This window comes from Haematobia irritans, chromosome 4 (genome assembly GCF_050003625.1).
Source record: "Haematobia irritans isolate KBUSLIRL chromosome 4, ASM5000362v1, whole genome shotgun sequence".
Taxonomy (NCBI): Eukaryota; Metazoa; Arthropoda; class Insecta; order Diptera; family Muscidae; genus Haematobia; species Haematobia irritans.
This window is the reverse complement of record NC_134400.1, coordinates 98,445,997-98,473,102: the sequence shown is the minus strand read 5'-3', so window position 1 is coordinate 98,473,102 and position 27,106 is coordinate 98,445,997. Positions and strand designations below refer to the sequence as shown.

The window sequence follows — 27,106 nt, the reverse complement described above, 5'->3', positions numbered from 1 at the left end:
AGATATAGTACAATAGTAAAGCAAATGTGAATGAAAAAAGCATGCCCGGTTCCAAAGATTTTGTCTTTACTTTAACAGTTTGGGTATTAATTCCGAGCCAAAGAAGCGGAGAATACAATTAAGGATACTTTAAAGACGTAATTATCTTTTAAATTTGGGGGTTATGTACTTGCTTGTAGGAAGCAAATGTTAATTTTTAATTTTTTTAGATTTTTTCGTCAGTTGTTATCAAAATCCTTTAAAAACGAGTTATTTTTTTTTTTTATTAAGACTCAACTTCCAGTAGAAATTATGCTATGTTTCAAGTAAAAAGCGTCTTTAAAATAAAGTGTTGAAAAACATGTCTTATTTTTTAACGATTTTCTGCTTTGTAGGCAAGATGCAAAAAGGAAACAAATTTAAAGACAATTTTATTAATTTTAAAGAATTTTTCTTAATTATTAAAGTCACGTTGACCTTACCTCAAAAATTTTATCTTTCATGTTATGATACACATTTTTAAGTAAAATCACTTAATTATAAGGACATTACAACTTCATTCAAAAGTTTATTGCCTTTTGGACAAGAAAAAAAAACTTTATTTTAGAGAAATGCGTCTTCCATGTTAAGTAAAATTTGCATTCTTATTCTAAGGACATGGAATCTTTGACTTCACGAAAATATTTTTTTCAGTGTAGAAAACTAAAAAATTAAATATAAATAAGATCGTTTAATTGCATTTATTTGACGTTCATTGCAAACATCTTTGTAGTAATACGGGATGAAATTGATCGAAAGTACTGTTGTTACTTTTACAACACATACTAGATATATATTTTGACATTTGCCGTTTTTGAAAACAATTACTAAAAAACACGTTGTGTTTTCCCCAATGTACGTACGTACAAAAATACATATCGTACATTTTAAACGTTTGCTAGCTAAATTTGAAATTACCTACACAGTGTAATTTCAAAGTTACACATTTCATTCAAGTAATATTTTATTCGGAGCGGAGCGGTTTTTCATTTGGAAACCGCTCCGCTCCCGCTCCGCTCCGGATTTTAGAAATGCCGCTCCCGCTCCGCTCCCGCTCCGGCAAAAAAAGGGCTTGCTCCGCTCCGCTCCGGATCCCTGCATAAAACCACGTGCCACTTCTGAATAAATAAATTAACACAAAACACAGTAAATCCGTATTCTCCGTCCATTCCAAGAAACAATCAACACACGACTGACGCGCAAAATGAAAATCGTGTGTACCTGCTCAATGTTTTTATAAAATTCTTTTCGCTGCAAAAAAGTAAAAAAATTAAATGGTCACGAAAAAAATGTAAATGGCTTTATGGCCATGTAATGTTTCTAGACATGACTATACTTAACCTATAAAAATACTTTTTTCTCTGCAAAAAAGTAAAAAAATTGAAAGGTCAGGTACATGATTTTCCCGACCATGTAATGGTCTTAAATTCTATTATTTAAATAACAGAACATGTTTGCAGCAGAACCAACCATTTAAATGCTTATTGCCAACATATATTTTAATTTCTTAAAATCTATTGTAGATCCCCTGAAGAAGCGATTCAATATGGCAATCGCGAAATATTGGGAAAATAAATAAAATATTCAAAAAAAGTCCTCGAGCTTGAAAAATCATTAATTTATTATTATAACATAAACAAGTATATACGGCCATAAGTTCGGCCAGGCCGAATCTTATGTACCCTCCACCATGGATTGCGTAGAAACTTCTACGAAGGACTGTCATCCACAATCGAATTACTTGGGTTGTGGTATCTTAAAACTTCTTAACATCGTTTTCTAAATTGTGAGTTAGTCCATACGTGGTATATGTTATATTAGTTATGTTATGTGTGGTAAGTCTACAAATAATTACGAATCGACATGGACTATTGCACGGTACGTAGAATAGTCCAGAATTGGGGGGATCGGTTTATATGGGGCCTATATATAATTATTGACCGATTTCGACCAATTTTTGTATGGGTGTTTGAGGCCATATATTAACACCACGTACCAAATTTCAACCGAATCACATGAATTTTGGTCTTCCAAGAGGATCCGGAAGTCAAATCTGCTGATCGGTTTATATGGGGGCTGTATATAATTATTGACCGATTTCGACCAATTTTTGCATTGTTGTTAGAGACCATATACTAACACAATGTACCAAATTTCAGCCGGATCGGATGAAATTTGCTTCTCTTAGAGTATCCGCAAGCCAAATTGGGGGACCGGTTTATATGGGGGCTTTATATAATTATGGACCGATGTGCACCAATTTTTGCGTGGTTGTTAGAGACCATATTCTAACACCATGTACCAAATTTCAACCGGATCGGATGAAATTTGCTTCTCTTAGAGGCTCCGCAAGCCAAATCTGCTGATCGGTTTATATGGGGGCTATATATAATTATGGACCGATGTAGACCAATTTTTGCATGGTTGTTAGAGACCATATACTAACACAATGTACCAAATTTCAACCGGATCGGATGAAATTTGCTTCTCTTAGAGGCTCCGCAAGCCAAATCGGGGGATCGGTTTATATGGGGGTTATATGTAATTATGGACCGATGTGGACCAATTTTTGCATGGTTGTTAGAGACCATATACTTACGCCATGTACCAAATTTCAGCCCGATCGGATGAAATTTGCTTCTCTTAGAGCATTCGCAAGCCAAATTTGGGGGTCCGTTTATATGGGGGCTATACGTCCAACCTACATCAATAACAACTACTTGTGCCAAGTTTCAAGTCGATAGATAGTTTCGTTCGGAAGTTAGCGTGATTTCAACAGACGAACGGAGGCCATGCTTAGATTGACTCAGAATTTTACCACGACCCAGAATATATATAAATTATGGGGTCTTAGAGCAATATTTCGATGTGTTACAAACGGAATGGCAAAGTTAATATACCCCCATCCTATGGTGGAGGGTATAAAAAGGTCGAAGAAAATCAAAGAAAATAATAAGTAGTATGTAATGTTGAACACCTTTTAGGGATCTTCCGAACGTATGTGGAATATATGTAAAAAAATATATGTACAAAAAAAATGGTGTTTGGTCGAAACAGGGATCGAACACAGGACCCTTGGCATGCAACCGGACGTACCAACGTCCACGTCGCCAACAAATGTACGTGTCTGTTAAACAATGTTATGTTTGCATCGGCTCGTGGGCGCCGCAAGCTATGCGCTATAAATATAACTTATAACGATAATTATCTCTTGATGACCATAACAGCTACGTAGCCCAGTGGATAGTGTGCTGGCTTACAAACTGTGTTGTCCGCTGTTCGAATCCCCGTCCGGCAAAAGGAAAATTAAAAAAAATATATATAATATATTCTACAATGTTTGTATTACAGAAAAAAAGGTGCTAAGAACTAAAAAAAAAACTCGTGGAAGTGAAAAAGATGTGAGGGAATATACAATTAGGCAGAAAAAAAATTTGGGCACAATCTTTTTTGGGAGAAAATTCTTCTAAGCTCAAAATGCTTCCAAACATATTATATGTTCACATAATAACATATAGTTTTTCTTGAAGACAACATTATTGACTTTGGATGGAAAAATACAAAATGTTTGGAACTTAGACTACCCAAACATATTATATTGTTTAGACCAATATGCTTTCAAACATATTATATATTGGAAGTATATGTTACAGAAGCGATTTTTTTGAGGGTGTACATACACATACAACATAAATGGGAGTAAGTATGAGCAATTTTTAATTCGGTTTACGTCGTTTCGATTAACGTTGTCAAATTCCGGAACCAATCACGACGTAAATCGAGGGATTACTGTAGGAGATATTTTTCAACACTTTATTCTAAAGACGTTTTTAATTGAAACATAGCATAATTTCTACTGGAAGGAGTCTTATAGCACATGAATAAATATCAAATATTCAAAACTGAAATTTAAAAGAGAATTGTGTCTAAAATTTATCTTTAGTGCAATTTTTTCGCTCCTTTGTCTGTGAATCATCATTTCAGTGCTACTATAGACTTTCATTACTTGTTTTGTTAGTGTACGTTCTATATATTAGTTTCTAAAGGCCAGAAAGTTGAAGGGTTATAATCAAATATATGAATTATAAATTGTCTTCATCAAAGTTAATGTAATACATATGCTGATATTAATTATTAGATAAAATCTTTCACGCTTAACCTTACTATAACGGAGTATTGTAATGAATGAGTGTGGTCTAGTCATTCAATTAATTTAAGTGCTGCGGAAATAAATCCAATGACATAATACACATTTCAGGAGGAAATATACACAAACTCATCAAAGTATGAATATATGTGGAAAATTAATATAATATGGAGAATTTTTGAAATTGAACGAGTACAGATGGCTTATGTACCATCCACCATAGATTGCCTACAAAGTTCTACTAAAGGCTGCTATCCACAATCGAAATACTTGTATTGTGTTATACTAAACAAGTAAGGAAAGACTAAAGTCGGGCGGGGCCGACTATATTATACCCTGCACCACTTAGTAGATCTAAATTTTCGATACCATATCACATTCGTCAAACGTGTTGGGGGCTATATATAACGGTTTGTCCCAAATACATACATTTAAATATCACTCGATCTGGACAGAATTTGATAGACTTGATTAGCCGATTTATGTCGGCTAATGCACTAGGGTGGAACACAATGTTAGTAAAAAATTATACCCTGTACCACAGTAGTGGTGAAGGGTATAAATATGGGAAACATTTAAATCTGAAGCAATTTTAAGGAAACTTCGCAAAAGTTTATTTATGATTTATCGCTCGATATATATGTATTAGAAGTTTAGGAAAATTAGAGTCATTTTTACAACTTTTCGACCCAGCAGTGGCGATTTAACAAGGAAAATGTTGGTATTTTGACCATTTTTGTCGAAATCAGAAAAACATATATATGGGAGGTATATCTAAATCTAACTAAATCGGAGCAAAAAATTGGCCTCTGTGGGCAATTGAGTGTAAATCGGGCGAAAGCTATATATGGGAGCTATATCTAAATCTGAACCGATTTGGCTGATATTTTGCAAGTTTTTCGAGACTCATAAAATATTCGGATGTACGGAATTTGAGGAAGATCGGTTGATATACACGCCAATTATGACCACATCGGTGAAAAATATATATGGCAGCTATATCTAAATCTGAACCGATTTTTTCCAAAATAATAGGGATCGTCTTTGAGCCGAAACAGGACCCTATACCAAATTTTAGGACAATCGGACTAAAACTGCGAGCTGTACTTTGCACACAAAAATACATCAACAGACAGACAGACGGAAAGACAGACTGACATCGCTAAATCGACTCAGAATTTAATTCTAAGCCGATCCGTATACTAAAAGGTTGGTCTATGATTACTCCTTCTTGGCGTTACATACAAATGCACAAACTTATTATACCCTGTACCACAGTAGTGGTGAAGGGTATAAAAAGTGAACATTAAAGCCAATTTCAATGTATTTTGTTTATGGAAATCATTATGTTTTAGTTAAAATGTCTCCAATATTGCCTGTTGTAATCACGCTACAGACTTGATGGTATCGTCCAGATCGTCCAATTTGGCACAGATTCGTGTTTTATCTGTACGCAGGTCAAGGGTTGAAGAAATCACAATTTGTATCCGATTGGGCTAAATTGGGTCCATAAATAGGTGTGCCAAATATGTTGTATATAGGTCCATGTTTTGCTATACTGGGGGTATATAGACCGATATCTCCGTTTGACTTCTAGAAATCGAAACCTTTTTGGGCGAAAATGGAAATCCAGAGGTAACATATTTTAGGCCCAAAATGGCGTGAGTTGAATGTCCTCACCTAGTCCTATCTCTTAATTTCTTGGATTTCTAGAAACAGCGATTTTTTCCGATTTGCCTAAAATTTAGAAATCTATAATTCAGAGTTTAAATCTATATTCATTAATTCATCGTATTTTCTTGCACGCTTAGAGATATTTAAAAGTTTCTTTCTTTATTGATCCATATCAGTATAAGAAGTTTGAACTTATAAATAGTTCTGTATACAAATGCTGTTTAAAACAAGTGAGTAAAGTAGAAAGTCGGGCGGGGCCGACTATATCACACCCTAAATCACCCCTACTGAATTTGTAACCATTGTTTGTGGGGTATCAATGGTTCAAGTTTGGGAAAACCCCGCATTTCCATATGTAAATAAGAACACATATGGTTACATGGTTATGGGAGTTTTATCACAATCTGAACAGAAATGTCTGATATTAGGAGCTATAGTTGATTCTGAAACTATAGAGTTAGTATGCCACTAATATTGAGTCCATTATTCAACAAGAGGAAATCGCTAAATTAGTGTGGGTAATAAACCCAAATTTCTGAAAATAGGGCAATATATTTATGTAAGAGCTACATGTAATTCTAAATACGATCGGCTAATACATGTACATTTGAAATTTGAGCACCATTGGTTAATAAATAAGAACATTATGGTCAATTTTTGGAAAATCAATCGATCCATATAAAGGGTGATACGGTCAAAATTTGGTCAATATAAACTTGACGTATTTCTTTCAATTTTGCATTTAAAAAACCTGAACACCCCTCATTTTGAAGGTGTGTGTGTGTGTAGAATGTTGCTCCTATTTTGATTTTGGAATTCACTCTTCAGTTGTCAAAATGCCGTCCAAGCAAGAAGAGCAGCGTATCAAAATTTTGCTCGCACATCGCGAAAATCCGAGCTACTCGCACGCAAAGCTGGCAAAATCGCTAAAAGTTGCCAAATCAACCGTTACAAATGTAATTAAAGTGTTTGGGGAACGTTTGTCGACAGCCAGGAAGTCTGGATCGGGGGGAAATCGAAAACCGGAAGCCGCTGAGACGACAAAGAGAGTTGCCGGTAGTTTCAAGCGAAACCCTAACCTCTCTCTCCGAGATGCCACAAATAAGCTGGGTGTATCGTCTACAACCGTGCATCGAACCAAAAAACGAGCCGGACTATCGACTTACAAGAAGGTAGTGACTCCAAATCGCGATGATAAACAAAATACGACGGCCAAAGCGCGATCCCGGAGGCTGTACACGACGATGCTGACGAAGTTTGACTGTGTGGTAATGGACGACGAAACCTACGTCAAAGCCGACTACAAGCAGCTTCCGGGACAGGAGTTTTATACGGCAAAAGGAAGGGGAAAGGTAGCAGATATTTTCAAGCACATAAAACTGTCAAAGTTCGCAAAGAAATATCTGGTTTTGCAAGCCATCTGTACCTGTGGCTTGAAAAGCAGCATTTTCATAGCTTCCGGGACTGTCAACCAAGAAATTTACGTGAAAGAGTGTTTGAATAAACGTATGCTGCCTTTCCTGAAGAAACACGGTTGTTCCGTACTGTTTTGGCCGGATTTGGCATCTTGCCATTACGGTAAAAAGGCCATGGAGTGGTACGCCGCCAACAACGTGCAGGTGGTTCCCAAGGACAAGAACCCTCCCAACACGCCAGAGCTCCGCCCAATTGAGACCAAAAAAACTGCTAAGGACGAGCAGCAGTTCAAGGCAAACTGGCTTTCTGCGGCGAAGAAGGTGGACAAGGTGGCTGTACAAAATCTGAAGGCAGGTGTCAAGCGTGAGGCCCGGCAATTCGGATTTGGAAAAGCGAAAGCCTAACTGAATATTTTTCCTGAATTTTATACTAATTGAACTCGACAAAGAAATTTAATTTGATTTTTTAAATAAACGATTTCACCGATTTACACGCGTTTTCCCTTGACCAAATTTTGACCGTCCCTTTCGACCGTCACCCTTTATATATGGGAGCCATAAGCGCAGGAAGGCTTCCGTTTTTTATAAGTTTTTATGATTTTTAATTCATTATAATGCTTGTCTGAAACATTTGACCTCGAATATTTTCAAAAATTATTAAAATATTAAAATTTTCTAGAATGTATTTTGCATTTTTGCAGAAAAATTTGTACCATTTTATAAACTCTTACTCTTTTTTAACCTATTAAAAAAACGATTTATAAAACAATTAAAACAACTTCCTGCGTAGTTAAAATTATTAACTTCTTTGTGAAGACATTTTTGGAAGTACTTTTAAAGTTGTACATTTCCGAATATATAAAGTATATATATTCTTGATCAGGGAGAACTTCTAAGACGATATAACGATGTCCATCTGTCCGTCTGTAATCACGCTACAGTCTTCAATAATGAAGCAATCGTGCTGAAATTTTGCACAAACTCGTCTTTCGTCTGCAGGTAGGTCAAGTTCGAAGATGGGCTATATCGGTCCAGGTTTTGATATAGTCCCCATATAAACCGACCTCCCGATTTGGGGTCTTGGGCTTATAGAAATCGTAGCTTTTATTCAATTTGCCTGAAATTTGAAATCTGGAGGTATCTTATGACCATAAAGATGTGTGCCAAAAATGGTGAGTATCGGTCCATGTTTTGGTATAGCCCCCATATAGACCGATCTCCCGATTTTATTTCTTGGGCTTATAGAAACCGCAGTTTTTATTCAATTTATCTGAAATTGGAAATCTAGAGGTATTGTAGGATCACAAATACGTGTGCCAAAAATTGTGAGTATCGGTCCATATTTTGGTATAGCCCCCATATAGACCGATCTCCCGATTTTACTTCTTGGGCTTATAGAAACCGCAGTTTTTATTCAATTTACCTGAAATTGGAAATCTAGAGGTATTTTCGGGTCATAAAGAGGTGTGCCGAAAACGGCGAGTATCGGTCCATATTTTAGTATAGCCCCCATAAGAACGATATCCCGATTTAACTCCTTGGGTTTCTAGAAACCGTAGTTTTTATCTGATTTGCCTGAAATTGTAAATATTCTGGTATTTTGCTCACAAAAAGGTGTATCGGATTAAGTTTTTATCGGTCCATTTGGTAATGCCTCCATATAGACCGACTTCACTTCTTGAGGGTGTAGAAGGCGCACTGATCTGAAAATTGCTTGAAACTCAATGTAAAATTTCCAGATTTTACTTCTACAGTTTTAAGATTTCGAATCAAGACGTTATTTTATAATTGTCTTGCACACTTACAAGAGATGTTAATGATTCCTCTAAAACTCAAACAAAAATGGTTCTTATAAATCCAGAATCTGATATAGTCCTCATAGGTGAAATCTTTAAATTTATCTTCGGGAAGTGTCCTCAAGTCCTCAAGCCCTCCTGAAATTTCAAAGCAAACCCTAATATTTGGTTCATGGTGGTGGGTATTTAAGATTCGGCCCGGCCGAACGTACTGCTGTATATACTTGTTTAACATTTCTATGTTATGAAAAATCTTTACGCCTCTTTGTACATTAATACGAAATGTCAATTTTCGTGAGATTAACACTTTTATGGTTCACTGTATGTGCAACTCAATACGAATTTTGTACGTTCAACTCCTCCGATGAAGATTTTGAGAGTGGTGTGTGACATTCGTGAACTAGTCTATCATTAAGAAACATGTCACACCAATCCGTGCAAACCATTCTATTACAGTTTTCTCATTTGTTTTTGCTCTGCAAAATATTAGGAATTTATCCCCAAGACTTACGAGTTTATCAACGTTCCTATGAATTACGGAAATCATCTATTGGAACAATATACGTTTTTGCCGTTATGATAATTCTAATTGTGCTTTACAACTTTATGATAATTTCCTTTTCGGAAGAAGATAGCACATTAAAGGCTACGCAAAGTAAGTAGAATCATCGTGTAATTAAGGTGTGAGAGAAGTTTTTGAACTAACAATTAACGCTCATAGAAAAACGTATGCAAAAAACAGCAGTCGATGTCTGCTGTTACGTATTTGTAATTCTTGTATGTTACCCTTTTGTAACACATCGAAATATTGGTCTCAGATCCCATAAAGTCTGTAAAGTCCGTCTGTTGAAATTACGCTAACTTCCGAAAGAAATAGGCTATTGACTTCAAACTTTGTACAAGTAATTGCTTTTAATGTACACTGAAAAAAATTGTGGTGAGACCAAAGATTTCATGTCCTTAAAATACAAATCCGAATTTTGCTTAGCATAAAAGACGCATTTCTCGGATATAAGGTTTTTTTCTTGTCCAGAAGTCGATAAACTTTTTAATGAAGTCCTTTTTTCTTTAGAGTTAAGTGATTCGACTTAAAATTGGGTATCCTAATATGAAAAAAATTTTGTTTGACTTAGGTCAACTTGGCTTTAATAATTCTGAAAAATTCTTCTATTAATAAAATTATCTTTAAATTTGTTGACTTTTTGATCTTGAGTACAAAGTAAAAAAGCGTTTAAAAATAGCAGATGTTTTTCAACACTTTTTTAAATACTTTTTTACTTGAAACATAGCATAATTTCTACTTGTAGTCGAGTCTGAATATAGAAATTTATTGTAAAGGACTCTGCTAGTGCATAAAAAAGCTGAAAAAACGAATAAATTAAACTTTGTTTCCTAGAATCAAGTACGCAAATCTAAAATTTAAAAGAGAATTGTATCTTAAATTTGTCCTTACTTCAATGCTCCGCTTCTTTGTCTCGGAATCAATACAAAACTCATTAGTGTTAAGACAAAGTCTTTGGAACCGGATATGCTTTTATTTATACCCTAAACCACATAGTGGTCAGGGTATAATAAGTTTGATTGGCCAAAAAATGTGCTTACCAGAAATATTGATTTTAGACCCCATAAAATATATACCGATCGACTCAGAATCACCTCCTGAGTCGATCTAGCGCTTGGTGTCCGTCCGTCCGTCCGTCCGTCTGTCCATGTATTTGTTGTTCACAGGATTCCAGTCGCAATTATTAACCGATTTTGATGAAATTTGGTACAGGGAGTTTTTTGGGCACAAGGACGAATTTGAAAGAAATCGGATCAAATTTAGATATAGCTCCCATATATATGTATCGCCCGATTTCGACAAATGGGGTCACGTTGCGCGTTGTTTCAAACGAATCGTCACCAAATTTGGCAAAAGGTAATCTTTTCCATCGCCCTTCAAGTCTGCAAAACTTCATCCAAATCGGTTCAGATTTAGATATAGCTCTCATATATATGTATCGCCCGATTTTCCCAAATTTGGCCACAAAACCTTTATTTATCAACCGATCTTACTCAAAGTTGGCTAAATATAATCTTCTATAGCACTAACTATATGTGCAAAAATCATCGAAATCGGTTCAGATTTAGCTATAGCTCCCATATATATGTACCGCCCGATTTTTCTAAATTTGGCCATAAAACCCTTATTTATCAACCGATCTTACCCAAATTTGGCTAAATGTAGTCTTCTGTAGCACTAACTATATGTGCAAAAAATCATCGAAATCGGTTCAGATTTAGATATAGCTCCCATATATATGTATAGCCCGATTTTCCCAGATTTGGCCATAGAACCCTTATTTATTAACCGATCTTACTAAAAGTTGGCTAGATCCAGTCCTCTACAGTACTAACTATATGTGCAAAATTTCATCGAAATCGGTTCAGATGTAGATATAGCTCCCATATATGTATCACCAGATTTTGAAAAATTCGGCCCTAATAACCTTATGTTTGACCATACAGGCCTCATTTCTTAAACGATCTTACTCAAATCTTGCACAAGGTAACCTTTTGTGGTATTAATCAAACCCGCAAAATATTATGCAAATTGGTTCAGATTTAGATATAGCTTCCATATATATGCATCGCTCCATTTTCCCAAAATTTGGTCATAGTACTCTTATTTATTAACCAATGTTACTCAAATTAAAAACTTTGATGTACTAGCCGATCGTACTTATACGTACTTGTAGCTCTTACATAAGAATATTGCTCGATTTTTTACAAATTTGTATTTATTACCCACACTAATTTAACGATTTTCTCTTTTTTAATAATGGGCTCAATATTAGTGGCATACTAACTCCGTAGGCGCAATATCAACACAGCCAGTGTTACTAGATGTAGGGGAAATTCCCTATATGTAGGGGTTTTCTAATATTTAGCGTCGTAGGGACGTAGGGCCACAATGTAGAACATTTTCACTCAACACAATTTGTAATAATTTTTACATTTTGGTGGGTCTAGAGGAGGAAATTAGAAGCCGGCAAGGCTTGATCTTTAACAATGTGTGGTAAACTTTATTCCAGTAGAGAATTTTGTCAACATTTTATTTCTATAGAACATTTTGTCAAAATTGTATTGAAATTTTTTTTAAATATTATTTCTATAAAAATTTTTCTCAATATTTTATCTCTGTGGAATTTTTTCTAAAAATTTTATTTCTATAGAATTTATTGTCAAAATTTTATTTCTATAGAAAAATTTCTCACAAAAATTTGTTTATAGAAACTTTTTCCAAAATTTTATTTTTATAGAGATTTAACACAAAAGATTACTAATTTGGGTAGAATTCTACCAACTGTGGCAACCGTGGTGGTAATACAAATTTATATTCTATGTTATATACGATGCATATTCATGTTTTACGATAATAAAGTACTTAGAATCATTTTTGTTTTGTAAAATTTTTTAAATTTAACGAAAAATATAGTAGGGAAAATTGTTTGGGAATGTATGGGAAAGTAAGGAACTTTTTTTGTCCTTGTAGGGTAAACCGAACATTTTCCGTGGCAACATTGACTATGAGCTATAGTCAGATTGACACAAAGCACCCATAGAACTGTACCCCTTAATTTTCTTAAATATGCAACTGCGGTTTATCTCCCAGACCTATATGTTACCCCACAAATGCTTATGATTACTAATTCTGTAATGGTGGTTTAGGGTATGATATAGTCGGCCCCGCCCGACTTTCTACTTTACTTACTTGTTTTCATTGTAAGGCAGATGGGATTGCAAATGGGCCATATCGGACCACTTTGAGATACAGCTATATAAGCCGACCCCCAGATATTACTTTCGGAGCCTCCGTGTATCTACAGATATTTCAGATCCGGATTTACCGAATATGGCGTGTATTGGTCCATGGTTTGGTATAGCCCCCATATAGACCGATCTCCCGAATTGATTCTTGGGATCAGATCAGTACAATAATCAAATTCAAATTAAATTAAATTATTGTGGGTATCAAGGATATAAAAATTATTTACTTTTTGTTCTTTTTTTAATTTTTTCAGGTACTCTCACATTTGTAATTGGAATATTCCTTACCTACATTGGCTTGGTAATGATGGCGACCGATCAATTAAGCGCAATACGAAATCAAAAACATTTGGGAAAACTTTATGAACGCATTCATAAAGTGGATGAGCGTCTCTATCAAGAAGGATGTGTTGTTGATAATGCAGTGCTGGAGACTCGAATAAGAATCATGATAATATTGACCATTGCTTTTGAGTTGACCATCATGATATCGGCCTATGTGATATTATTGGATCACACGAAACTAACTTCATTATTATGGTTTTTCTCGTGTATACCCACTTTATACAATTCCTTGGATAAAATTTGGTTTGCCATAACCTTATATGCCCTACAACAGAGATTTGTGGTTATTAATGAGTCCCTCAATGACATGGTGCACGAACACGAGCACTATAAAACAATGGAACATGCAATAAATAGGGATACCGATATTAGGCTAACTAAGAAGAACTTCGTGAATGATCTTGTGCTTAATTATGAGCAAAATGATGGACTAAATCGAAATATCACGTCGTATCGTATTAATGGAATTGGGAAAGTCAATCCCAATAATTTCCTTGATAACCCTGTCCTTTTGAAAATTGGCAAGAATCGAATTAAGCCAGTTATGGTGGTTTCAAACTCCCTAAATAATTTCAATCATTTCTCAGCCAAGAAGCCAACTGCAAAATCAACTACAGATCCTCGATACAATAGTCAGTTGAAGAATGTCCCCCAAGTGGAGGAAAAGTTGAATAATTTCTGTCAAATTCATGATGAACTATGTGAAATTGGCAAAACTTTGAATGAGCTATGGAGCTATGCCATTCTTGTGTTGATGGCGTATGGGTTTTTAATATTTACTGCTCAACTTTACTTTCTGTATTGTGCAACACAGGACCAGGTAAGTACGCGTAAGACCATGAAATTCCGCAGTTGTCTTTGTGAGCACTTAGTGAGCATTCCTACATGTACACTGTTAGAAAAATATGTTTATATGTTCCGATATAAACAAAATGTGTTTCAGGCACAATATATTTAAATGCAAAAATTTAATGTTCCTAAACTAGTATTAAATGTTTGGTACACATATGTTAATATGTTAGAATATATTATGTTTGGGACTAGAATGTTTCATAAAAATAATATGTGTGAATGTAAACATATATAAATTTACAAATTTCGAGTAAACATATATATGTTGTGATATTTTATTCAGGGAGAGACAGAGAGAGTATTGAGAAAGAAATAGAGATGGAAACCGGGAGGGTTCATTTGTTTTGGCTATGCGCTTGGCATGTTAATAACGCTTCGCAAAAAATTGATATGCTTAAGTCTAAACATTATTTAATTTGAATATAGGGAGTAAAGAGAATAGACATTCGGAACCAAGAGAATAGACTTTAAAAAAAACAGCATATGTTTTTGCTTTTAAGTATGTGTGGCACAGTTTTTTCTTAGTTCGTCAAAAGAAATCGGAAAGTACGATTTCAGACAAAGGAAATTAAAAAAAAATGAAAATATATAAAAATTACAAAGAGATCTTCATAAAAAATGACGAAAGGGCACTATACTCTTTTTAGAGTTGAGACAGAAAAATGAAAACAGGGGAAAATAGTAAAAAATTAAACAGTAAAATGTATAAAAACAAAGTTTAGTTCCTATTTATTAATAAATAGTCCAAGATGAGTTGACGGACACTTTCAAAAATAAAAGCGGCCATTAAGTTCGAGTTTTGCCGCTAATTTTGTTTTTTATTTTAGCGGCAAAACTCGAATCTCTAAAAGCAGAATAACATAACTTTTTTGGCAAATTGTATTATAACATGTTGGGGAATTATCCAAAGCAACAATTGAAAAAGTTTATTTTCATTAAAATGAATTATTAACGAAAAGAAAACGTGAAAACATGGCCATTTTAGAGCCATAATGCCAAATTAATACCGTCCCTAAAGGCACACGCAGAGAAGAAACATGATTGTCACAATCATATTCGAAGAGCAAAATAATATGATAGGAGCTATTTTTGCGGCAACCATGTAACATTTTCACCTGCAACCATGTTGGCTCAGTGAACATGGTTCTAAGAAAAATAAAATTGTCCTCATCTAAAATGTTATTATATTAATAAAAAGAATTTTGTTTCCATTAAAAGACAATGGTCACGATCTAAAATGTTATGGTATTCATTAAAAATGTTTTTCTTCCAGTTAAAAGAATATGGTCACAACCTAAAATGTTTTGATCTTTATGAAAAAACCTTTTTCGTCGTCGACGGCCACTTGAGAAAAGAAAACACAAAATTAACTTTATTTATTTGTTTTTATCTATTTATAAACTAATTCATTGTTTATTTATATTTACTATGTCGCGCAAGCAAACATCACATATTTTTACACATTCTATTTTGGTTCAATTTCAACAATAAGTAATCATTTCAAATTTACTTCGTGCGCATCAAATGTACCAACACAGACATCATGTAACTGCAAATAAAAATAAATTATACCATATATAAAAATGCAGAACAAAAAAACAGGTAAATTTTTTTCAATTACACTTTCTTTTTATACCCTCCACCATAGGATGGGGGGTATATTAACTTTGTCATTCCGTTTGTAACACATCGAAATATTGCTCTAAGACCCCATAAAGTATACATATTCTGGGTCGTTGTGAAATTCTGAGTCGATCTGAGCATGTCCGTCCGTCCGTCCGTCTGTTGAAATCACGCTAACTTCCAAACGAAACAAGCTATCGACTTGAAACTTGGCACAAGTAGTTGTTATTGATGTAGGTCGGATGGTATTGCAAATGGGCCATATCGGTCCATAGCCCCCATATAAACGGACCCCCAAATTTGGCTTGCGAGGCCTCTAAGAGAAGCAAATTTCATCCGATCCGGCTGAAATTTGGTACATGATGTTAGTATATTGTCTTCAACAACCATGCAAAAATTGGTCCACATCGGTCCATAATTATATATAGCCCCCATATAAACTGATCCCCCGATTTGGCTTGCGAGGCCTCTAAGAGAAGCAAATTTCATCCGATCCGGCTGAAATTTGGTACATGGTGTTAGTATATGGTCTCTAACAACCATGCAAAAATTGGTCCACATCGGTTCATAATTATATATAGCCTCCATATAAACCGATTACCAGATTTGAACTCCGGAGCCTCTTAGAGGAGAAAAATTCATCCGATCCGGTTGAAATTTGGTACGTGGTGTTAGTATATGGTCTCTAACAACCATGCAAAAATTGGTCCATATCGGTCCATAATTATATATAGCCCCCATATAAACCGATTACCAGATTTGGTTTGCGGATCCTCTAAGAGAAGCAAATTTCATCCGATCCGGCTGAAATTTGGTACATGATATTAGTATATAGTCTCTAAGAACCATTCAAAAATTGGTCCATATCAGTCCATAATTATATATAGCCCCTATATAAACCGACCCCTGATTTGAAAAAAAGTTACAGCAACCCATGTAATTCGATTGTGGATGACAGTCTTCAGTAGAAGTTTCTACGCAATCCATGGTGGAGGGTACATAAGCTTCGGCCTGGCCGAACTTACGGCCGTATATACTTGTTTTATGTTCACATAATATTTATTTACCACTGAGTAAATAAATTAACACAAGACACAGTAATTCCGTATCAATCAACACACGATTGACGCGCAAATTGAAAATCGTGTGTACCTGCTCAATGTTTTTGTAAAATTCTTTTCGCTGCAAAAAAGTTAAAAAATCAAATGGTCACGAAAACAACGTACATGGTCTTTATGGTCATGTAATGGTTCTAGACATGTCTATATGTAACCTATAAAAATACTTTTTTCTCTGCAAAAAAGTAAAAAAATTGAATGGTCAGGTACATGATTTTCCCGAATATGTAATGGTCTCAAATTCTATCATTTAAATAATAGAACCTGTTTGCGGCATTTGAGAACCATTTAAATGCTTATTGCCAACATAAAGGGTGATTCTTTTGAGGTTAGGATTTTCATGCATTAGTATTTGACAGATCACGTGGGATTTCAGACATGGTGTCAAAGAGAAAGATGCTCAGTATGCTTTGACATTTCATCATGAATAGACTTACTAACGAGCAACGCTTGCAAATCATTGAATTTTATTACCAAAATCAGTGGCAGAAAATCCGCTTTTTTATCGACAAATTTTGTTCAGCGATGAGGCTCATTTCTGGTTGTATGGCTACGTAAATAAGCAAAATTGCCGCATTTGGAGTGAAGAGCAACCAGAAGCCGTTCAAGAACTGCCCATGCATCCCGAAAAATGCACTGTTTGGTGTGGTTTGTACGCTGGTGGAATCATTGGACCGTATTTTTTCAAAGATGCTGTTGGACGCAACGTTACGGTGAATGGCGATCGCTATCGTTCGATGCTAACAAACTTTTTGTTGCCAAAAATGGAAGAACTGAACTTGGTTGACATGTGGTTTCAACAAGATGGCGCTACATGCCACACAGCTCGCGATTCTATGGCCATTTTGAGGGAAAACATCGGAGAACAATTCATCTCAAGAAATGGACCGGTAAGTTGGCCACCAAGATCATGCGATTTGACGCCTTTAGACTATTTTTTGTGGGGCTACGTCAAGTCTAAAGTCTACAGAAATAAGCCAGCAACTATTCCAGCTTTGGAAGACAACATTTCCGAAGAAATTCGGGCTATTCCGGCCGAAATGCTCGAAAAAGTTGCCCAAAATTGGACTTTCCGAATGGACCACCTAAGACGCAGCCGCGGTCAACATTTAAATGAAATTATCTTCAAAAAGTAAATGTCATGGACCAATCTAACGTTTCAAATAAAGAACCGATGAGATTTTGCAAATTTTATGCGTTTTTTTTTTTAAAAAAGTTATCAAGCTCTTAACAAATCACCCTTTATATTTTTCTCCACTTGAAAATTATTTTTACAAAGACAAAATATATGGTTTTCGCGACAATTACATGCTCTACACAGAAAAAAATATCACCAAAATATTTCCAATTAAAAAGTTAATTGAAGTTGAAAATTTTTTCAATTAATAAATTAATTGATAAAATTAACTTTTTAATCATGATAGAAACGTTAAGTTAATTAAGTCAATGATTGTTTAATTAAAAAATTAATTGATACAATTAACTTTTTAATCAAATTCGGAAGACTAATTCAGTTAAAAAAAGTGCTGATTTTTTTTTTACTTTTTTAATTAAAAATGTATTTCAAACAATCAAATAAAAACTCTAAGCCAATCTAACTAAGTAATTAAAAATAGTTACCTTTTTTAATTAATAACTTAATTGCGTTTTGCAATCAACAGCAATTAAATTTTTAATTGAATCAATTAAAAAATTAATTGAATTTTGCTGAAAAAATCAATTAATTTTTTAATCAAGAATTTTTTCTATACCCAATTAAAACTGTGATTGATACTATCATTTTCGTGATTGAAGACATTTCAATTAAAAATTAATTGGATCAATTAATTTGGTGATTGAATCAGAGAAAAAATTTTTTGTGTGTATATAAGCATTAAATGGATGCAGCAACCATGCCCAAACATGTTTTTTCTGTTCGTGCAAATATGAAATTGAGTACAAAATTATTCGTTAATAATTACTCATATTTATTTGTATTTATAACGGTCATTTTCATGTACCTCCGTAAGGCTTTAACTGCCAGTTAACAGAAAGAAAAATGGAAATATCTTTCCCCAGTTAACTTTAACTGAAAATTTTTTAGCGGTTAAGTTCCTAACTGGCTATAGAATATATAGGCAAGATGATAGGTATGTTCATAGTACGGTTTAAAAGTTCGTTAGCTAACGTTGCATTAACGGAGCTTCATAAAATTAAATGCTAGTAAAAACTAGTTCAGGCCTAAATAAATTTACATTTATATTGTAAAATTATTTATGTTTAAACTCAACTTTCTTTCGTTCTTCTTTTATTACAGTTTTTGAATTTCTTCGAAAATTTCAAACTTTTATACCAAAATCATTTTTTTGATACAAAATTGTTATTTTCCCAATAAAAAAAATAATATTTTATCCAAAATCTCAGTCAATTTCGTTTATATCAAACACTGTTCTTTTCTGACTGTAAATCTTTAATAACACAGATTTCGAAGTTTCATTGTAAAAATTTAATATAGTAATATATATGTTAAATAAAAAAAATTGGTGTTCGGTCGGAGCAGGGATTGAACGCAGAACCCTTTGCATGCAAGGCGGACATGCTAACCACTGCTCCACATGGTCAACAAATGTATTATTCTGTTGAATAATGTTTTGTTTGCTGCAAACTATGCTATATAAATAATGATAACTGTCTATTGGTGATTATAACAGCTACGTAGACCAGTGGATCAATCCCACTGCGGCGGGTTCTCTGTGCCGGGGTGACCCGATGGTCCAACTCATCGGCCAGTGGCTGTCACATCAGTGTACGTGTTGTTTCGTCCGTCTTTTTGTGTTGGAGGAGGTGCATCCCGGGAAACATTCTCCGTTTGCTTTTGGTCGGAGCCGGGATAGAGCAGAACCCCGGACCATGGTACTGTTCGGTCTGCCGAAACCAAATTCACCATCGTTCGGTTTCGGTGAGGTGTAACCGGTGCTTGGAATGGCTGCTCTTCCGGAATTGTTCCGGCCTAACATCGCTACGGGAGTATAGTCATACTGACTACGTAGCAGGATGCTGTGCCAGTGATAGCAGCAGTGGGCCATCAGACTATGCGACCCCCCGACATCTCCCGCACAACAATATTCTCCGCCGCAGCATCTAACACCGAATATTGTTGTACCAGTTCCGGAATGTGCATCATTTTTGCAATTTAATTGCAACGGGCTCCGAGATAAGATTAGCGAAATAGTAGATTTTATGAATCGGAAGAGGATCAGGGTGGCGGCGATCCAAGAGACAAAGCTAAATGAGACCTGTAGCTTGCGCCATTGTGATGGGTACAATGTGCTGCGTAAGGATCGCACTAGGAATGGAGGTGGTGGCCTGGCTTTCATATTACACCGTTCCGTGCAGTATATGCCTATCCCACTTGTGCCAGACACCAGCGACCCCAACATGGAATGTATGGGGGTAGCAGTCAAGTCTGGGGCTGCCGATATAGAGCTATAAAATGTGTATATACCGCCGGTTGGTAGCTGTGCTCCAGGTTATAGCCCAAACATTGAGTGGCTGTTTTGCGGGCATAACCGATTGGTTCTAGGAGACTTTAATGCCCACCACGAACTTTGACAATCTCTCCTGGGTAATGACCAGAGAGGCATAGCTTTGGCAGAGCAGATAGATGACTCCACATTTTGCACGGTGAACGAAGAGGCCCCCACGAGAATTATGGGTGATTGCAGCAGTTCGCCAGATTTATCCTTAGCATCGCCTGGTCTGATAAATGACGTTTCCTGGCAACCCATCATTTCATTGGGTTCAAACCACCTCCCATAATTCTCACCATTAACCGACCCTCCGATTTCATAACCTCTGAACGCCGGACGTTCATAAACCAAAAGAAAGCCAACTGGGAAGGCTTCAGAGAATATACAGATCGCCGCTTCAGTGAGCTCCCGTCCCCCTCTCATGTTCATGTTGCCCAGAGGCGTTCCGTGACATCATCAACGCAGCAGCCGCTCGCTTCCTTCCAGCTGGTCGAATTGCCCAAGTGAGGCCTAACTTCCCAGCTCAAGCGGCGGGACTCGCAGACGAGCGTGATGAACGCCATCGTGCTAACCCTAGAATCACGGAACTGAATCTAGAGATTAGTAAGATAGTCGACGAGCACAAGCGGAACACATGGTTAGAGCACCTGAAGCAATGTAACCTAGGCACAGGAACAGGTAAATTGTGGTCAACAGTGAGAGCCCTCTCGAACCCCGCTACAAGGGATGATGGGATTTCAGTCACCTTTGGCGACGTAACTGTGACTGATCCGAATAGATGCGCCAAATACTTCAGCCGACAGTTTGTGGAGCATCCCGAGAGTGATAGAGCGAAAAGGAGAGCCACTCGTCGCATACATGGTCTCCGAGCCGATGACACACCACAATTTACCGCAGCCGAAGTTACCATCATCAACAGCGCGAAGCCATCCAAGACGCTGGGCCCCGACGGAATTTCAATGCTAATGCTGAAGCACCTGGGAATACTGGGAGTTGAGTACCTGACCAGACTCCTCAATTTGTCCTTGGAATCACTCATTATACCCGATGTCTGGAAGATGGGAAGGGTGATTCCAAGGTGAATCGTACAGAAGGATATCCCTTCTCTCGCCTGTAGACAAGAAACTTGAGGCACTACTCCTCCCCAGCCTTGTGGAGAATTTTCCAGCTGCCCAGCATCAACATGGATTCCGTAAGGTACACAGTACGACGACAGCCTTACATGCCATTTCGACACATATAAATAGGGGACTTAATCAGTCCAAGCCGTGTCATAGGACGGTCCTCGTGGCGCTTGATCTATCGAAAGCATTCGATACGGTCAACCATGCCACATTATTCGAGGACATCGAGAATACGTCCCTACCGGCAGGAACGAAGCGTTGGGTTCTTAATTATATTTGTGGACGCCAGTCGTACGTGGAATTCAGGGACAAAAAGTCAAAACCCCCTAGAGATAAACAGGGAGTTCCCCAAGGTAGGGTGATATCTCCGGCACTATTTAACTTCTACCTGACCTCGGTTCCACCCCCTCCTGACGGCGTCGAGATTGTATCATATGCGGACGACTGTACAATCATGACATCCGGGCCCATTGTTGATGACATATGTGATCGTTTAAACGTCTACATTGCTGATCTTGCCAGTTATTTCACTGCTAGAAATCTGAAGATATCTGCCACCAAATCCTCAGCCACACTGTTTACAACATGGACGGCGGAAGTGCGTAGGCAGTTAAATTTTAGAGTCGATGGCGAAATAATTCCGACAGTGAACTACCCCAAAATACTCGGGGTAACATTCGACAGCCTTTTCAAGTCATCTGCACATGCCACTGCAATATGTAATAAGATCCGCTGTAGAAACAAGGTCCTCAAGTCACTTGCCGGCAATACTTGGGGTGCGGACAAAGAAACCTTGTTAACTACTTATAAGGCAATTGACCGGTCAGTGGTAAACTATGCAGCTCCAGTGTGGACACCGCAGACCAGTGACACGCAGTGGAATAACATACAGACCTGCCAGAACGCTGCCCTTAGAACTGCGACTGGGTGTCTCCGCAGCACACCCCTCGATCACCTTTATGTGGAGACAAAGATCATTCCTGTGCGAAGACACAATTACATGTTGTCAAAGCAGTATCTCCTGGGTTGTTATCGAAGTAATCATCCGAACCACCATCTCGTGGATACACAACCACCACCCAGGAACGTAAGTGTTGATATACATCATCTAGAGCGCGAGATCCAGCGTTACAAAAGAGATCCTCTAGATCAAGCAGCGTACCAGGCGAAGTCCGTCCACCGCCCATAGCACCGGAGGAAAGAGATCTCCCACAGCAGACTAGGGTAGTTTTAGCCCAATTAAGATCAGGCAAGTGTAGCCGCCTCTATTCCTATTTATCAGTGATTGATACGCGTCATATTTTTTCTTGCCCTGCTAAACCAACCCGACTTACCACCAGATCACTCTGGACGCACCTCACCTTAGTCGCAGAGTTCCTCGATCTGGCCACAAGCTGAAGTACCATGAAAACATGAAAATTGATATATAAAATTGAATAATTTCTTGAGCATTGTTTATATTACAGAATAAGGTCCTAAGAACTAAAAAATATCGTGGAAGTGAGAAAGATGTGAGGGAATATGCAATTAGATAGAAATATTTTTTTTTAAGCAAAATCTTCTTTGGGAGAAAATTATTCCAAGCATATTAAAATTTTGAGCTAAAAATGCTTTCAAACATATAATATGTTCAAATTAAACAAACATTATAATGTTTCGGCAATATCCAATAATATATGTGATTCCTGCTAAATATGTTTGGAACATATGTTAGAGAAGCAATATTTTTGAGGGTGTATTTACCATACATCCATAGAAATAAACATGAACGGCGGCAAATTACTTGTTAAAATCCATTAATAGTACGTCTACCTCTTTACCTTTCTCCAAGGAATTAGTACATGAGTGAAAAGAGGCAAAATCGAACAAGATGACCTAACGTGATAGAATCCAAGTTTTTGGCAGAAACTTAGTACAGACGAAGCTCGGTTTTAGGAACGATATTGTCAGACCCTTTAAACGTGAATTTTTATTGGAAATTTGAAGTGTTTTTTTGCAGATGGTCACAAAATATTGTCATCTAGATGTAAAATACTTAATAAAAGGGGCAATCATTTTTATAAAATTTTTGAAAAGAAAACATATTATAACCATATTTTCACCTTGTGGGGCAACTCTGACCTAAAACATGTTTGGACATGGTTGCCGCATCCATTTAATGGTTATCTAGAGCATGTAATTGTCGCGAAAACCATGTATTTTGTCTTTGTAAAAATAGTTTTCGAGCAGAGAAAAATGTATGCTGGCAATAAGCATTTAAATGGTTATCAAATGCCGCAAACATGTTCTATTATTTAAATGATAGAATTTGAGGCCATTAAATGGTCGGAAAATCATGTACCTGACAATTAATTTTTTTACTTTTTTGCAAGGAAAAAAGTATTTTTATATGTTATATATAGACATGTCTAGACCCATTACATGGCGATAAAGACCATGTACACTTTTTTCGTGACCATTTGATTTGTTACCTTTTTTTAGCGAAAAGAATTTTATAAAAACGAACACAAAAAGGGAAGTGTGGTTGAAAAAAATTTAAATTGAACCTGTTTTTTGTTCTTCATTTTGCTATATGGTATCATATATTTGCAGTTACATGATGTTGCGCTTGTACATTTGATGGGCACGACGTAAATATGGAATGATTACTTATTGTTGAAATCGTACCAAAATAGAATGTGTAAAAGTAATGTGATGTTTGCTTACATAACATTATAAATACAAATGAATCAGTTTATAAATAAATAAAGTTAATTTTGTGTTTTCTTTTCTCAAGTGGCGTTCTTTTTTCGACGACGAAAAAAGTTTTTGCATAGAGATCAAAACATTTTAGGTTGTGACCATGTTGTTTAACATGGAAGAAAAACATTTTTGATGAGCACCATAACATTTTAAATCGTGACCATTGCCTTTTGATTCAAACAAAAATTTTTTTATCAATATAAAAACATTTTAGATGAGGACAATTTTATTTTTCTTAGAACTATGTTCACTGGGCCAACATGGTTGCCTGTGAAAATGCTACATGGTCGCCGCAAAAATAGCTCCCATCATATTATTTTGCTCTTCGAATATGATCGTGACAATCATGTTTCTTTTCTGCGTGTACTTTGGTCTCATCTCTTATTGTTTGTCGTCCTTCCCCTATGTTCTTCTTGTTGCGTTTTAAATGTGCATATTGAATACTCGCCAAATATTGCTATGATTTAAAGACCCCTGCAAAAAAAGAGCTTCTGAAGAAGTAGTTTGGATCCCTAACTTGTGATCCGAATCTAGTGCAAACTTGGATTATTTCCAATGAATTTTACATGTGCTTGTCATAAGACTTCGTTTTCGGATTATTTGCATTGCTTTGGAAGTTCATTGAATGAAGAAATAAAAAAAAAATCTTTTTTCGGCGTATATGTTTATAGAAATATATTTTTTCCATTTAATTTCAATAAAAATTTTAAAATTCTTGTAATTTACATACCTCTCTCAAAAGCACTTCCATGGAAGTGAAAAAGTCAACAGGTCCGCGAATTTACAAAATATTAAGGACAAATTTCTTAAAAATAATAAAATTTTAATTAAAATAAAGTTTGCTTCAATTTTTTTTTTATTAATTTAGGACACAAATTTTGGAAATTTGCATCCCTCCGTTAAAGTCGTATGTCTTTGAACTAAGGCGAATTTTCCTTGTGTAAGGAAACACATTTTTGATTTAAAAAAAAAAAACTTCTGAAATTAACTGAAATATTGAATCCTTAGATTTAAGATAAAAACGCTTGAACTATAGTCTAAGACTCATTATGAGGATTTAGCTATCTTTGGTTTAACGTTTTGTTGGAATTAAGAAAACATGTTTTACTTTGAAATTTCCGTTATAATTTAGATTTTTAAACTAGCATTTGTTGTACGTGAATAGCTTTATTAATAAACCGCGAAAATAGAATGGAAATTCGATAAATAAGGTCTGTATCCTAATTTTAATTTTATTGGTCCAAGATTCAAAGCCACATAGGTCGCTAAAATATGTCTTTATTTTAAAGAAACCACATCTTTGGCTCGGAATCAATACCAAAATCCTTAAAATCTTTGTATCCAAGTTAACTTTTTTTGAGTGCAGTAGGTTTAATACAGTACTTAAAAAATCAATCAAGTGCCACTTGAAATACTGCTTAAATAGTTGAATCACATAAAATTAAAAGTTTTTAAAATCCATACTGTGTACTGAATATATTTCCACATATTTTTACATATTATTTCATAATATTTCTTCTTCTTTTACAAGGCTATACCATCGCTATTTTTATCGGCTAAAAACGCTTTGATTACGGCAACATTTCTTCTCTATACAGCCGGAAAATGTGTATATTTGATTTATTTAAGTTGGAGGACTTCGCTAGAATCAAAACGAACTGGGATTTGCTTACACAAATGTGGAGTAGTTGCTGATGATAATGCCCTTTATGAAATTGTAAAACATTCTGAATGTACAACCAACAGTATAATAAAAACTAATAATGGTTTTATTTTGCATTTAGATCAATCATCTGTCATTAAAATTATTAAATCATTCGGTGGATTTTAGTGCCTGTGGTTTCTTCTCCTTAGACATGGAAACCCTGTATGGAGTAAGTCGAAATTATAGTTTAGACTTATTATTTCAGTGTAAAACTATATTTACGTTTTATAGGTAGCTGGTGGCATAACAAGTTATTTAATAATTTTGATACAATTCAACTTGGCCGCTCAACAAGCTAAGGATGCGGTGAGTAGTTATAGTGCTAGTGGAACCTCGGAAATATCCCCATCTGATCATACTGAAAATACAACATCTACTATCGCGGCATCAACGATGATGACAAGTGTGGATAATTAAATTGAATTAGCATTGTATTGCAAAATCATTATTAATAAAAAAAAACATTTAAATCAATTATGTTGACTGAATTAATTAAATGAATTTCGTATGGCTTTTCGTTAATCATCGGCCCTATTGTATATTATCTTCAATTGAAAAGTTGAAGCTGAAAACTTTTTCAATTAAAAAATTAATTGATACAATTAACTTTTTAATCAAACTCAGGGAGCCACCGTGGTGCAATGGTTAGCATGCCCGCCTTGCATACACAAGGTCGTGGGTTCGATTCCTGCTAAGACCGAACACCAAAAAGTTTTTCAGCGGTGGATTATCCCACCTCAGTAATGCTGGTGACATTTCTGAGGATTTTCAAAGCTTCTCTAAGTGGTTTCACTGGAATGTGGAACGCCGTTCGGACTCGGCTATAAAAAGGAGGTCCCTTGTCATTGAGCTTAACATGGAATCGGGCAGCACTCAGTGATAAGAGAGAAGTTCACCACTGTGGTATCACAATGGACTGAATAGTCTAAGTGAGCCTGATACATCGGGCTGCCATATAACCTAACCTAACCTAACCAAATCAAACTCAAAACATTAAGTCAATTGGTTAATGATAGAACATTTTTAAATTTTTAATTAAAAAACTAATCGATTCAATTAACTTTTTAATCAAACTCGGAAGACTAAGTCAGTTCAAAAAAGGGTTGATTTAAAAAAAAAAAATATTTGATACAATAGATTTTTTAATCAAAATAAAAACACAAACTAAATTATGAAAGTGATTGAAAATATTTACGTCCTTAACTAAAAATAATTGATACAATATATC

At 35.7% G+C, this 27,106-nt stretch overlaps 1 protein-coding gene across 1 annotated transcript in view; it reads left to right on the top strand.

Moving 5' to 3' along the window:
- Gr66a (Gustatory receptor 66a) overlaps positions 1-26,352 on the top strand; it is a 40,396-nt gene extending 14,044 nt beyond the window's left edge. Inside the window, exons 2-5 of the mRNA XM_075305764.1 lie at positions 13,115-14,025; positions 25,705-25,890; positions 25,958-26,047; positions 26,110-26,352. Coding sequence (XP_075161879.1) covers positions 13,165-14,025; positions 25,705-25,890; positions 25,958-26,047; positions 26,110-26,295 — 1,323 coding nt within the window. The 5' untranslated portion in view covers positions 13,115-13,164 and the 3' untranslated portion in view covers positions 26,296-26,352. The remainder of the gene's footprint in view (positions 1-13,114; positions 14,026-25,704; positions 25,891-25,957; positions 26,048-26,109) is intronic.
- The last annotated feature ends 754 nt before the right edge of the window (positions 26,353-27,106 follow it).